The 15,159-nt window shown below is 44.1% G+C and overlaps 1 protein-coding gene across 4 annotated transcripts in view; it reads left to right on the forward strand.

Annotated features, from left to right (window-relative positions):
• The window catches only part of rusc2 (RUN and SH3 domain containing 2), a 46,349-nt gene extending 31,556 nt beyond the window's left edge, over positions 1 to 14,793 (forward strand). For 2 of the 4 annotated variants that reach the window (XM_061906052.1, XM_061906055.1), the window contains exons 3-13: positions 584 to 1,166; positions 5,589 to 6,083; positions 7,370 to 7,573; positions 7,696 to 7,860; positions 8,855 to 8,931; positions 9,012 to 9,186; positions 9,266 to 9,371; positions 9,444 to 9,490; positions 9,630 to 10,512; positions 10,690 to 10,836; positions 13,042 to 14,793. In XM_061906052.1, coding sequence (XP_061762036.1) covers positions 584 to 1,166; positions 5,589 to 6,083; positions 7,370 to 7,573; positions 7,696 to 7,860; positions 8,855 to 8,931; positions 9,012 to 9,186; positions 9,266 to 9,371; positions 9,444 to 9,490; positions 9,630 to 10,512; positions 10,690 to 10,836; positions 13,042 to 13,273 — 3,114 coding nt within the window. In that variant the 3' untranslated portion in view covers positions 13,274 to 14,793. Of the gene's footprint in view, positions 1 to 583; positions 1,167 to 5,588; positions 6,084 to 7,369; positions 7,574 to 7,695; positions 7,861 to 8,854; positions 8,932 to 9,011; positions 9,187 to 9,265; positions 9,372 to 9,443; positions 9,491 to 9,629; positions 10,513 to 10,689; positions 10,837 to 12,897 lie in introns of all 4 variants that reach the window. The other 2 variants (XM_061906056.1, XM_061906057.1) reach the window with 2 other exon arrangements.
• Positions 14,794 to 15,159: the final 366 nt, after the last annotated feature.

Here is a 15,159-nt window from a genome sequence, read left to right on the forward strand (position 1 = left end):
CGTTCAGTACATCTCCGCACCGAACTGAAACCTCCGTACCGAAACGGTTCAATACAAATACACGTACCATTACACCCCTTATATATATATAGTAATATCATATAGTCTAACTATGTGTGCCAAGTATACTTATGTAAGTGTACTACTGATTACACAGTGTGCAAAATATACTAATTGAAGTGTACTAAGGGTGCCAAGTATACTTACTGAAGTGTACTAAGTGGGCCAAGTATACTTATTAAAGTGTACTAATTACACAGTGTGCAAGGTATACTTATTGAAGTGTACTATGTGTGCAATGTATCCTTATAGAAGTGTATTAAGTCCGCAGTGTGCCAAGTATACTTACTGAAGTGGACTAAGTGTGCAAGTATACTTATTGAAGTGTAGTAAGTACACAGTGTGCCAAGTATACGTATTGAAGTGTACAAAGTATACTTATTGAAGTGTACTAAGTACACTGTGTGCCAAGTATACTTATTAAAGTTTACTAAGTGTGCCAAGTGTACTAACTGAAGTGTACTGATGCAAATATTGTGTTTGAGACACAGTGATTGAGTGCAAAGTTTGATTTGTCCTCCAGCGGGATAAGGATGAGGAAGATGGCGAGGATAAAGATGGCGAGGATAAAGATGGCGAGGACAAAGATGGCGAGACTGAAGTTGGCGAGACTGAAGTTGGCGAGACTGAAGTTGGCGAGGCTGAAGTTGGCGAGGACGAAGTTGGCAAGGACGAAGATGGCGATCAGGTGCTGGGCAAAGACGCTGACGTGATCATCCAGGGTCGAGTATACGTCAACACCTCCCCTCCCTTGGGTGGCCAGGGCGTCATCGGGGCCTCGTCCTCCTCCTCCTCCACTGCACGCCTGCGCTCCCGCAGCTACGACCGCCACCTGGACAAGTCTCCGTGTGCGAGGCCGGGCTCTCTGGAGCGCATGCTGAGCTGCCCAGTCCGCCTCAGCGAGGGCGGCGCCCTCACCCCACCCCCGCCGCCGCGAGTCACCTCCTTCGCTGAGATCGCCAGGAGCAAGCGAAGACACGGAGGCTCGCCGTCCCTCAAGGCGGACCCCTTCTCCTCCACAGAATTCTCCCCTGTCCTGGAGAGGCGTGTTGACGCTGTGCCATCCATCACTGGAGGACGCCACGCAGACGCCGCCCAGGATGGAGGTTTGCTTTTTTTTTAAATTATATTATATATATTATATCTGTCTATCTGTGTTGGCCCTGCGATGAAGTGGCGACTTGTCCAGGGTGTACCCCGCCTTCCGCCCGATTGTAGCTGAGATAGGCGCCAGCACCCCCCGCAACCCCAAAAGGGAATAAGCGGTAGAAAATGGATGGATGGATATTATAATATACATTATCTTACATATTGTATATATTATACACATGATTTTATATATTGTATTATTATATGCATTATCTTATATATTATATTATATATATATTGCACATATTATAAAAGGTATATCGTACATATTATTTTATATTACACATATTTTATATTACACTTATGTTATATTGTATGGATCATGTTATATTGTATATATTATGTTATGTTACACATATTATATATTGTATTATATATATTATGTTATATTACAGATATCATATGTTATATTACACATATATGTTATTACACATATATCCATCCATCCATCCATTTCCTACCGCGTGTCCCTTTTTTGTGTTATATTTATTATATGTTATATCACACATATGTTATAGTACACATATTATATGTTATATTACACATATATGTTATATTACACATTATATGTTATATTAGATATATGTTACATTACACATATTCCATGTTATATTACACATTGTATATATTATTTTACATAAATGTAATATTACACATATGTTATATTACATATAGTATATATGTTATATTATACATATGTTATATTATACATAGTATATATGTTATATTACACATATTATTAGAAATTAGACCAACTTTAATGATCCACAAGGGAAATTGTTTCACACAGTAGCTCAGTTTATATATGTTATCCATCCATCCATCCTATTCCGCTTATCCGAGGTCAGGTCACGGGGGTAGCAGGCTAAGCAGAGAAGCCCAGACTTTCCTCTCCCCAACCACTTTGTCCAGCTCTTCCCGGGGGATCCTGAGGCGTTTCCAGGCCAGCCGGGAGACATAGTGTTCCTAACGTGTCCCGGGTCTTCCCCGTGGCCTCCTACCGGTCGGACGTGCCCTAAACACCTCCCTAGAAAGACATTCTGGTGGCATCCTGACCAGATGCCCGAACTACCTCATCTGGCTCCTCTCGATGTGGAGGAGCAGCGTCTTTACTTTGAGCTCCTCCCAGATGACAGAGTCCTACCACCCGGCGGAGGAAACTAATTTCGGCCGCTTGTACCCATGATCTAATGATAATGATCCCATGATAACCCAAATCTCATGACCATAGGTGAGGATGGGAACGTAGATCGACCGGTAAATTGAGAGCTTTGCCTTCTGGCTCAGCTCCTTCTTCACCACAACGGATCGATACAGTGGCCGCATTACTGAAGACGCAGCACAGATACACCTGTCGATCTCATGATCCACTGTTCCCTCACTTGTGAACAAGACTCCGTGGTACTTGAACTCTTCTACATGAGACAGCGTCTCCTCCCCAACCCGGAGATGGCACTCCACCCTTTCCCAGTCGCTTTCCACTCGGCTGCAAACCGGTCCAGTGAGAACTGAAGATCCTGGCCAGATGAAACTATCAGAACCACATCAGCTGCAAAAAGCAGAGACCTAATCCTACAGCCACCAAACCGGATCCCCTAAGCGCCCTGACTGTGCCTAGAAATTATGTCCATAAAAGTAATGAACATAATCGGTGACAAAGGGCAGCCCAGCTCTGACACTGATTGTACAGGGAGCGGACCGCCACAATCAGATAGTCCGATACCCCATACTCTCTGTGCACTCCCCACAGGACTTCCCGGGGTACACGGTCAAATGCCTTCTCCAAGTCCACAAAGCACATGTAGACTGGTTGGGCAAACTCCCATCCACCCTCAAGGACCCTGCCGGGAGTATAGAGCTGGTCCACAGTTCCACGACAATGACGAATACCACACTGTTCCTCCTGAATACGAGGTTCGACTATCCGGCGTAGCCTCTTCTCCAGTACGTCTGAATAGACCTTACTGGGAAGGCTGAGGAGTGTGATCCTACGTTAGTTGGAACACACCCTCCGGTTCCCATTCTTAAAGGGAGGAACCACCACCCCGGTCTGCCAATCCAAAGGTACCGCCCCCGATGTCCACGCGATGCTGCAGAGTCTTGTCAACCAAGACAGCCTCACAGCATCCAGAGACTTAAGGAACTCTGGGCGGGTCTCATCCACTCCTGGGGCCTTGCCACCGAGGAGCGTTTTAACTACCTCAGCAACCTTAGCCCCAGAAATAGGCGAGCCCAACACAGATTCCCCAGCAACTGCTTCCTTATAGGTAGACGTGTTGGTGGGATTGAGGAGGTCTTCGAAGTATTCCCTCTACCTATCCACAACATCTGCAGTCGAGGTCAGCAGAACACCATCCTCACCATACACGGGGTTGACAGTGCACTGCTTCCCCTTCCTGAGGCGGCGGATGGTGGTCCAGAATCGCTTCGAAGCCGTCCAGAAGTCGTTTTCCATGGCTTCCCTGAACTCCTCCCATGTCCGAGTTTTTGCCTCCACAACCGCTGAAGCCGCACTCAGCTTGTTCTGTCGGAGTCCCATGAGCCATTATATATGTTATATTACACATATTATATATGTTATATTACACATATTATATATGTTGTATTACACATATTATTATATATGTTATATCACACATATTATATGTACAGTAACAATATTATTCTACATGAGTTGAGAGATTAGTTACCTTTTATTCAGCGGCCATCTTTGTTGTTGAAAGCCTGCGGTGGGCGTCGCCCTCGCTAATGGTGCTAACGAGAAGCACGCAGGGGAGAGAGAGAACGGGAAGGCACGAGTAAGAAGCAAAAATGGCGGCTGATGGCGCCTGGGAAGGGGTGGTCGGAGGTCTGCAGGGGGTGTGTGAATCCTCCTCCTCCCTCTTCTTTGCCACCATAGCTCCATTGTGCCCCCTGTGGCCGACACCGCCATTGCAATTTGCCTGACCAGGAGGCCGGCCTGAGACTGACAAGCTTGCACAATGTAGCGCACGTCGCACACACACACACACACACACACACTGCTGTTTGTCATAGTGGATCTACTGCCTTCACTGGACCTTCAGGTTGTGTGTGTGTGTGTGTGTGTGTGTGTGTGTGTGTGTGTGTGTGTGTGTGCGTGCGTGCGTGCGTGCGTGGGTGGGTGCGTGCGTGCGATGACTGGGCAGTTTTTGTGTTGTTTCATTTATCAGCTGCATTTGAACACACCATCTGAGATGAGATCATGAGACTGTATAAGAAGTTCCTTTCAGAGTTCTTGGTACCATAACTAGTTCCTATTACAGCTCTTTGTACCATAACTTAGTTCATATTAGAGTTATTTGTACCCTAACTAGTTCCTATTAGTTGTTTGTACCCATAACTAGTTCCTTTTCTGAGTTATTTGTACTATAACTAGACTCTATTACAGTTCTTTATAATAATAATAATACTAATGAGAGATTTTATTTTTAAAAGCACTTTATATTGAACCAACAAACTCAAAGTGCTACTGTGCATTGAAAAAACAACAACGCTAGAACCACAAATAACTGCTCCCAACAAGTAAAATAAATTGTAAAAATAAAATAAAAACTACAACAACCTAATAGCTAGAGCTAGCAGATATATATCTAACAAACTTTTTTTTTTTTAAATATACCATTACAAGTTCCTATTAGAGTTCTTTGTACCACAAGAAGTTCCTATTAGAGGTATTCGTACCATAACAAGTTCCTATTTGAGTTATTTGTACTATAACAAGTTCCTATTAGTTATTTGTACCATAACTAGTTTCTAATAGTTATTTGTACCAAAACTACTTTCTATTAGAGTTGTTTGTACCATAACTAGTTCATATTTGAGAATTTGTACCATAACAAGTTCCTATTGGAGGTTTTTGTACCATAACTATTTACTATTAGAGTTCTTAGTACCATAACTAGTTCCTATTAGAGTTATTTGTACTATAACACGTTCCTATTAGTTATTTGTACCGTAACTAGTTTCTAATAGTTATTTGTACCAAAACTACTTCCTATTAGTTATTTGTACCCTAACTAGTTCATATTAGAGTTATTTGTACCATAACAAGTTCCTATTGGAAGTTTTTGTACCATAACTATTTACAATTAGTTTTTTGTACCATAACAAATTACTATCACAGTTCTTGGTACCATAACAAGTTCCTATTACAGTTATTTGTACCATAACAAATTACTATTACGGTTCTTGGTACCATAACAAGTTCCTATTACACCATAACTAGTTCCTATTAGAGTTATTTGCATCATAACTAATTCATATTAGAGTTCTTGGTACCATAGCATGTTTCTGGCTGATATTTCTTAAGCAGTTCCAGGACCTGAGTAGAGATATGTATGTGTGTGTGTGTGGTGCAGGTGGTGAGTCCTCCTGGTGTGACGTCCACCCAGCAGTGGTGCGCTACAGTAAAGACCAGCGCCCAACCAGCCTGCCCATCCAGCCCTTCACCTTCCACCACCAGCTGGCCTGCAAACCCCCGCAACCTAAGGCGCCGCCCCCCCTACTCACAGGCCACATGTCAGGGCAGACCCCCCCCGGCTGCTGCGGTGCCGATGACGGAGTACGCACAGGGGCACCTGCCCTGGACTCGGTGCGCCCGTCGCCCCTGGGGAGTTATTCCCCGGTGCACCTTCAGGAGGCCACCAGTTGGGGGACGTGCTCCACCTGCACCCCCAGCCCATCCCCCCCTTACAACCTCTCCTGCCCCCACAAACAGAGCTCGCCCACCCCTCCTCCGGCCAGCCTGGACTTAAAGAGGGGGGTGGTCCTACAGAGAGACACATTGAGTCCACTGGGGGGCATCAAGACTGGAAACCATGTGGACACAAGCAAACTTGTCAGGATGCACAACGGTAACTTCTACTTCTACGTTCTCTCTTTTACTCCACCATGTCTTACTCCATGTGGAGGAATATACATCCATATATAAGGAATATAACTCTATATATAAGGAATATAAATCCATATTAAGGAAGATAAATCTATATATAAGGATGATAAATCCATATATAAGGATTATAAATATATATATAAGGAATATAAATCTATATATAAGTAAGATAGATCCATATATAAGGAATATAACTATATATAAAAAATATAAATCAATATATAAGGAAGATAAATCTATATATAAAGAATATAAATCCATATATAAGGAATATAAATCTATATATAAGGAAGATAAATCTGTATATAAGGAATATAAATCCATACATAAGGAAGATCAATCTCTACATAGGGAATATAAATCCATATATAAGGAATATAAATCCATATATAAGGAAGATAAATCTAAGGAATGTAAATCTGTATATAAGGAATATAAATCTGTATATAAGGAATATAAATCCATGTATAAGAAATATAAATTAATGTATAAGGAGTATAAATCAACTTTTAAGGAATATAAATCCGTATATAAGGAATATAAATCTGTATATAAGGAATATAAATCCATGTATAAGAAATATAAATTAATGTATAAGGAGTATAAATCAACTTTTAAGGAATATAAATCCATGTATAAGAAATGTAAATTCATGTATAAGGAGTATACATCAATTTTTAAGGGATGTGAATTAATGTATAAAGAATATGAATTACATATATATATATATATATATATATATATATATATATATATATATATATATATATATATATATATATATATATATATATATATAAGGAATATAAATCCATATATAAGGAAGATAAATCTATATATAAGGAATATAAATCCATATATAAGGAATATAAATCTATATATAAGGTATATAAATCTGTATATAAGGAATATAAATCCATGTATAATGAATATAAATCCATGTATAAGGAATATAAATCTATTTTTAAGGAATGTAGATTAATGTATAAGGAATATAAATATATACATATATATATACATATATATATATATATATATATATATATATATATATATATATATATATATATATATACACATATATATATATATAAGGAATATAAATCCATATATGAGGAATATAAATCCATATATTGATACATTTTTACACCCCTATGAACAATCTATGAGATTATTTTTCACTCCTTTCCTTCTTCTGTTCTTCCCTTCCTCTCTTCTTTCCTTCTCTCCTTCTTCCCCCTCCCACAGTGCATCACCTTTCCCCCCAGGCGTTGAAGTGGCGAGAGTATCGGCGCCAGAACCCTCTTGGCGTTTCCTCATCTTCCTCGTCCTCTTCCTCCGCCGCCCCCACCGGCTCGGCCCCGCGGCAGGGAGGCGGGATGCGCCTGCCCAGACGGAACGTGTTCGATTTCCCTCTGCATCCGTCGAGCCACTCACTGGGACGCCCTCATGGTGCTCCTTCTTCTTCTCCTGTGTCATGTGACCCTCACTTCCTGTGTTCTTAGTCACGTGTGTGTTGTGTCTGTGACCCTCACTTCTTGTGTTCATGGTCATGTGTGTGTTGTGTCTGTCAGGGAAAGGGAAGCAGACCTCCAGCGACTTCCTGCTGGACTATTTCTCTGTGAGCGAGCGTCCGCCAGAAGAGTTCTGTCTTTCACCTGATACCTGGCCGTCTTCGTCTTGCGCCTCCTCCTCTTCGTCACGGGGACACGTCAATGTGGACATGACGCACAAGAGAGGTGAGCACCTTGTTACAGTATGATGATTATTTCTGTACACCTTGTTACAGTATGATGATGTTTACTGTACACCTTGTTACAGTATGACGATATTTACTGTACACCTTGTTACAGTATGATGTTTACTGTACACCTTGTTACAGTATGGTGATATTAACTGTACAAATTGTTACAGTATGGTGATATATACGTTACACCTTCTTACAGTATGACAATGTTTACTTAACACCTTGTTACAGTATGACAATAATTACTGTACACCTTTTTGCAGTATGACAATGTTTACTGTACACCTTGTTACAGTATGACATTGTTTACTGTACACCTTTTTACAGTATGACAATATTTACTGTGCACCTTGTTACAGTATGGTGATATTTACTGTACAAATTTTACAGTATGATGATATATACGGTACACCTTGTTACAGTATGAAAATGTTTACTGTACACCTTGTTACAGTATGACGATGTTTACTGTACACCTTGTTACAGTATGACAATGTTACTGTACACCTTTTTACAGTATGACAATATTTACTGTGCACCTTGTTACAGTTTGACGATGTTTACTGTATACCTTGTTATACAGTATGACGATATTTACTGTACACCTTGTTACAGTAAGACAATGTTTACAGGACACCTTGTTACAGTATGATGATGTTTACTGTACACCTTGTTACAGTATGTCACACTCGATAGTCATTATCGTAACACTGCTAACTTTGTTACATTACTATAATAATTGTAATAATAATAACATTAAAGCTGAACGGGGCTTTAATCCCCATCGTGTCCCCAACATGTCCCCATCGTGTTCTCAACATTTCCCCATCGTGTCCCCATCGTGTCCCGATAGTGTCCCCAACGTGTCTTCATCGTGTTCCCAGCGTGTCCCCATCGTGTCCCCAACGTGTGCCCATAGTGTCTCCAACATGTCCCAACGGTGTCCCCAACGTGTTCTCAACACGCTTTGTTTCCGCTTGCGTCAGGTCTGGTGACGGCGGTCAACACTGCAGTGGATCTGATCGTGGCTCACTTTGGGACAAGTCGAGACCCTGACGTAAAGGTACCATCTTGTCCTCCATGGTGACCATGTGTCTGCTGAACAAGCCTAAAGAGAACGTCCTTGCTGTTTGGGTGTGCCAGGCTAAACTGGGGAACAGCTGGGTGAGTCCCAACGTAGGACACCTCATCCTCAAGTACTTGTGTCCAGCGCTGCACGAAGTCCTGCAGGACGGCCTGAAGGCTTACGTCCTGGACCTGATCATTGGTCAGCGGCGTTGTCAGCCCTGGAGTCTGGTGGAGCCGTCCACCCAGCTGGGTGAGAACAAGCACCCAACCCCATTTATCTATGTGGACTTGGTCTGGTCTCATAGTCCCCTTCCGGTTGTTTCCATCAGGCCCGTCCACACGTGTCCTCCACAACTTGTTCACTAAGGTGAGCCAGTTCTCGGAGCTGACCAGCCACAGCATGAGACTCAACGCCTTCGTCTTTGGTCTCCTCAAGTGAGTCCTCTGGTCTTGGTCTGCCGGCTTTGGTTCACCTGTCCACACACTCTGATCTGTCTTCTCTTGCAGCCTAAAATCTTTGGACTTTTGGTTCAGTCACCTCTTTTCACACGAAGGTAAGAGTCATAAAGGTGATGTTCCACTACATTCTTCTTCTTCACCTTCTTCTTCCTCCGCTTTCCCTTCCTCCTTCCTTCTTTTCCTCCTTTTTTCCATCCCTTTTCTTCTTCTTCTTCTTCATTTTCTTTCTTGCAGACATTATCGTCGCCCACTACAGTCCCTGGGGTCTCCTCCCCTTGTCTCAGGGGGCGTGTCTGCAGCTCTTCCAGGAGCTCCTCCTCCTCCTGCAGCCGCTCTCGCTCCTCCCCTTCCACCTGGACCTGCTCTTTGAGCCACACCTGCTCCAGAAGGGCCAGGAGCAGCTGAGGCGCAAGGAGCAGCTGTGTTCGGCCGGCCAGATGTCCGAGCGCTCGGGACGCTCCACCTTCCAGCTGATGAGAGGATGGAGCGCCACCGTTGGCGACATGGTGGCCAAGAAAGAGAAGGCGGGGCTCAGGCGAGAGGGCACCTGGCCCAGGACGGAAGCCTCTTCTGACAAGGAATCCATGGAAGCTGGCTTTGCTCACCTGTGGAAAGACAGAGGAGCGGGAGGACAGAGGACGAAGGGAGTTGGACAAGAAAGGGAAGACAAGAGTGAGGAGGAAGTGGAGAAGGAGGCGAGGAAGGACAGACAGGCGGGCTGGTGGTTTCAGCTCATGCAGTCATCCCAGGTCTACATAGACCAGTCCACAGAAGGCTCAAAGTTTGTGAAGACAGAGAAGAGGAAGACGTCTTTGGAGAGAAGACACTGCCAGCCGCCCCCCTCCAGGGAGGGCGTGGTGGAGGGCGCTGAGTCTAGGCGGGAAGGGGAGGGTCCCTCGGACATGGCGTCTTTGAGACCCAGAGGACGTCCCTCGTGGATGGGCAGTCCGCCAGAGTCCGTCCTCAGCCAAGACAAGGAGGAGACAGGGGGCGGGGCTCCCGTCGAAGCCCAGCAGGAGAGTCCGGCTCAGGGTCAAAGTTTACGCTGGCGACGCCTTTTTGGATCCGGTGTTTGCTCGCCCACGGTGGAGCAGAAGGTTAAAGGTCACAAGAGCAGGTACGTGTGAGGGATTCAAACCCTTTTTCTGGACGCCATGTCAGAGACGTCTTCATCGTTTTCAAATCATTCATGGTAGTAATTAGCCTGTCAGTAGTCTATCCAGTTATCCGCTTTGTTAATGACAAGCCTCGGTGGAGGTATTGTATCTTATCAGTAACTCTTTGTGCTTTCCAGGCCGCCGTCCGGCTGGCTCGGCTTGGACGGGTCCGTTCTTGGCCTAATGGCTCAGACCATCGGAGCAGGAGGCGGGAAGAAGGCGGAGTCCGTGACCGCAGACGTCTGTCAAGAAACTCCACCCACATCACCCCTGCCTACCACATGGTAAGAACAATGTCCTTCTCTCTCTCTCTCTCAGGACAATGTCCTCGTCTCTCAGTGACAATGTCCTTGTCTCTTAGTGACAGTGTCCTTCTCTCTCTCAGTGACAATGTCCTTGTCTCTCAGTGACAATGTCCTCGTCTCTCAGTGACAATGTCCTTGTCTTTAAGTGACAATGACCTCGTCTTTAAGTGACAATATCCTCGTCTTTAAGTGACAATATCCTCATCTTTGTCAGTGACAATTTCTTTGTCTCTCAGTGACAATGTCCTCATCTCTCGGTTATACGGTCTTCGTCTCTCAGTGACAATGTCCTCGTCTCTCAGTGACAATGTCCTTGTCTCTTAGTGACAGTGTCCTTCTCTCTCTCAGTGACAATGTCCTCGTCTCTCAGTGACAATGTCCTTGTCTCTTAGTGACAGTGTCCTTCTCTCTCTCAGTGACAATGTCCTCGTCTCTCAGTGACAATGTCCTCGTCTCTCAGTGACAATGTCAAAGTTTTTAAGTGACAATGTCCTCGTCTTTGGGTGACAATATCCTCATCTCTCTGTGACAATTTCTTTGTCTCTCAGTGACAATGTCCTCATCTCTCGGTTATACTGTCTTCGTCTCTCAGTGACAATGTCCTCGTCTCTCAGTGACAATGTCCTCGTCTTTCGGTGATGATGTCCTTGTCTTTAAGTGACAATGTCCTTGTCTCTCGGTGACGATGTCCTTGTCTCTCAGTGACAATGTCCTCATCTCTCGGTGACAAGGTCTTTGTCTCTCAGTGACAATGTCCTCGTCTTTCAGTGATGATGTCTTTGTCTCTCAGTGACGATATCCTCGTCTCTCTATGACAATGTCCTCATCTCTCAGTGACAATGTCCTCGTCTCTCAGGGACAATGTCCTCGTCTCTCGGTGACAATGTCCTCGTCTCTCAGTAATAATGTCCTCATCTCTTGGTGACCATGTCCTTGTCTCTCGGTGAGAATGTCCTCGTCTCAGTGACAATGTCCTCGTCTCTCAGGACAATGTCCTCTACTCTCGGTGACAATGTCCTCATCTCTCGGTGAAAATGTCTTCATCTCTCGGTGACAATGTCCTCGTCTCTCGGTGACAATGTCCTCGTCTCTCAGTGAGAATGTCCTTCTCTCTCTCAGTCACAATGTCCTCGTCTCTCAGTGAGAATGTCTTTCTCGCTCTCAGTGACAATGTCATCTTCTCTCACTGACGATGTCTTTCTCTTTTAGGACTATGTCCTCGTCTCTCGGTGACAATGTCCTTCTCTCTCTCAGTGACAATGTCCTTCTCTCTCTCAGTGAGAATGTCCTTCTCTCTCTCAGTCACAATGTCCTCGTCTCTCAGTGAGAATGTCTTTCTCGCTCTCAGTGACAATGTCATCTTCTCTCACTGACGATGTCTTTCTCTTTTAGGACTATGTCCTCGTCTCTCGGTGACAATGTCCTCGTCTCTCGGTGACAATGTCCTTCTCTCTCTCAGTGAGAATGTCCTTCTCTCTCTCAGTGACAATATCATCGTCTCCCAGTGACAATGTCCTCGTCTCTCTGTGACAATGTCTTTCTCTCTCTCAGTGACAATATCCTCGTCTCTCAGTGACAATGACCTTCTCTCTCTCTCAGGACAATGTCTTCGTCCCTCGGTGACAATGTCCTTGTCTCTCACTGACTACGTCCTTCTCTCTCAGGACAATGTCCTCGTCTCTCAGTGACAATTTCCTCGTCTCTCAGGACAATGTCCTCGTCTCTCAGGACAAAGTCCCCATCTCTCGGTGACAATGTCCTCGTCTCTCAGTGACAATGTCCACGTCTCTCAGGACAATGTCCTCGTCTCTTAGAGAAAATGTCCTTGTCTCTTGGAGATAATGTCCATGTCTCTTGGAGACAGCGTCCTCGTCTCTCGGTGACAATTTCCTCGACTCTCAATGACAATGTCCTTGTCTCTCGTTGACAATGTCCTCGACTCTCGGTGACAATGTCCTCGACTCTCGGTGACAATGTCCTTGTCTCTGCGTGACAATGACCTCGTCTCTCGGTGACAATGTTTTTGTCTCTCTTTGACAGTGACCTTGTCCTTCGGTAACAATGTCCTCGACTCTCGGTGACAGTGTCCTCGTCTTTCAGTGACAAAGTCCTCCACCTCTGTGACAATGTCCTCGTCTCTCTGTGACGATGTCCTCAACTCTCGGTGACAATGTCCACCTGCAGGGACGTGCGAGCGCTGTGCCACCACATCGCCAGCGAGCCCGACCAGCTCAGCTTCAACAAGGGCGACATTCTGCGCGTGCTGAGCAAGGCCGACCCTGATTGGCTGCTGTGCTCCATGGGCGCCGCCCGGGGCCTGGTACCCATGGTCTATGTGACGCTCTGCAGCACGGAGGACAGCCAATATGGCGGGCGAAGCCAATTGAAAAGTCCCTCAGCAGGAAACTGCAAGTGACGTGAGCATGCACATATTCAAAATTGGACTCTCAGTGGCTCCTCCCCCTCACGCCATCGTCGGGCTTCCTGTCTTGCACACGATCATGGTAAACGTGTCGCTGGTCACATGATCGCTGAGGTAACAGATCAGTTTGGAAATGTTCTCATTAGTGCAATATTTAACTGCTATGCTCCATGTCCCCACTAGAGAGCCCTGCAGGCACCTCTTAGATACATAGGTACAGCGCTAACATAGCCTAGCTTGTGGGAGGAACTTCTGTTTGTGCAATTAGTATTAATGACATGTATGGTTACATATTACACTAATTACCTCAAAGCTAAGATGATAGCTTAGCATATATTGACCTACACTAACATCTTTAATGTATTAAATTGTTGTTTGTTTGTTTGTTTTCTGCCCTCACTGGAGGGACTTTGGACCCCTTAATGTCCAATCAAACAACTCTCAGGGGGGCAGTTGGATACATTTTCTACATTCCAGATGCTAAAAGCAATCCAGGGAAGGTAATATATGCTAAGCTAATGTCTTAGCTTCATGTTGTGGCTAGGGTAATAAACCAATGGTTTTAGATAAAAATGTTGGAATAAGCGAGATTGACAACTGCACTTTGATCAAATCCCGTACTGGCTGGCTGATGAAAACAAGAGACATCAACGTCTTTCCCCAATAAGGACAAACATAACCTAACCTTATATTAACACAATACTGTCTGAGAAACCAAGATATTTGATGGTGTACAAGAGATCCTTCTATACTCGGAGGAATAGCAAACCAAGGTGCGTTCAAGGACCGCAAAACAGTGTAGGACGCCACAAATAACAAATTATATAAATTGATTTTATTTGTTTCGCACTTTTCGTTTCAATAAATCTTCAAGTTCTGAAGCACAAACCCATATTTAAAGAGTAAAATATAATCCAGATAAAATAGGGAAACACTATCAGTGATAACAAAACATGTCAAGTAGCGACTTTTCTATTTGTTTGACTGATTCACAACAATAAGGTGTCATGTTTGAGCACATTCAATGAGAATAATGACAATAATGTTCATATCCTTCCATCCCTAGCTGTCTCCAACCAAGCTAATTGTTGTAATATCCAATAGGTTTCAGCAGCCTCGATGTCACGGTAACGGGACTTTTCAATGCAAAAATATTTGGGAACATTTGCGTTGCGGATTTAGCTCAGGATGTGTTTGCCTTATGTGGGCAAGGAGGAACTTGCACTGTTGGACACTTTTTGCTGACTGGCATCACATTGGACTGCTTGATTGATTGATTGATTGATTGATTGATTGATTGATTGATTGATTGATTGATTGATTGATTGGTGGCAGTAAAATGAAGCCTTAGATAATTGTTGGCCAGTAAAGACAAGATGACTGACATGTTAGCGTTGTTGTAAATATGTCACATGTTATTATTATGACTCATGTTAATAATGGAAGCTTCAGTGTCAACATACCTGTAAATATCATCTTCTTCTCTGTATGCTATATAAAATAACATGAATGTGCTCTTCTTCTCATAACATATTTGTTACATCATCAAGGTGCTCATTGCTACTTTCACCGATTCACAGGTCAGTCACTCTTTGACAAACACTGACTCACGAGTACCCAAAGAAGACCCGTGTTTCAATGACTCACTGCTACTCAACAAAGACTCGTGTTTCACCCACTTACAGGTGACTCACTCTTTGACAAACGCTCCTGTTTTACAGACTCTTGAGTACCCAAGGAAGACCCCGTGTTTCAATGACTCACTACTACACAACAAAGGCTCGTGTTTCACTGACTCACAGGTGACTCACTCTTTGACAAACATTGACTCATGGGTACCCAAAGGAGACCCGTGTTTCAATGACTCACTGCTACATAAC

This window comes from Nerophis ophidion, linkage group LG07, assembly GCF_033978795.1.
Source record: "Nerophis ophidion isolate RoL-2023_Sa linkage group LG07, RoL_Noph_v1.0, whole genome shotgun sequence".
NCBI classification, from domain to species: Eukaryota; Metazoa; Chordata; class Actinopteri; order Syngnathiformes; family Syngnathidae; genus Nerophis; species Nerophis ophidion.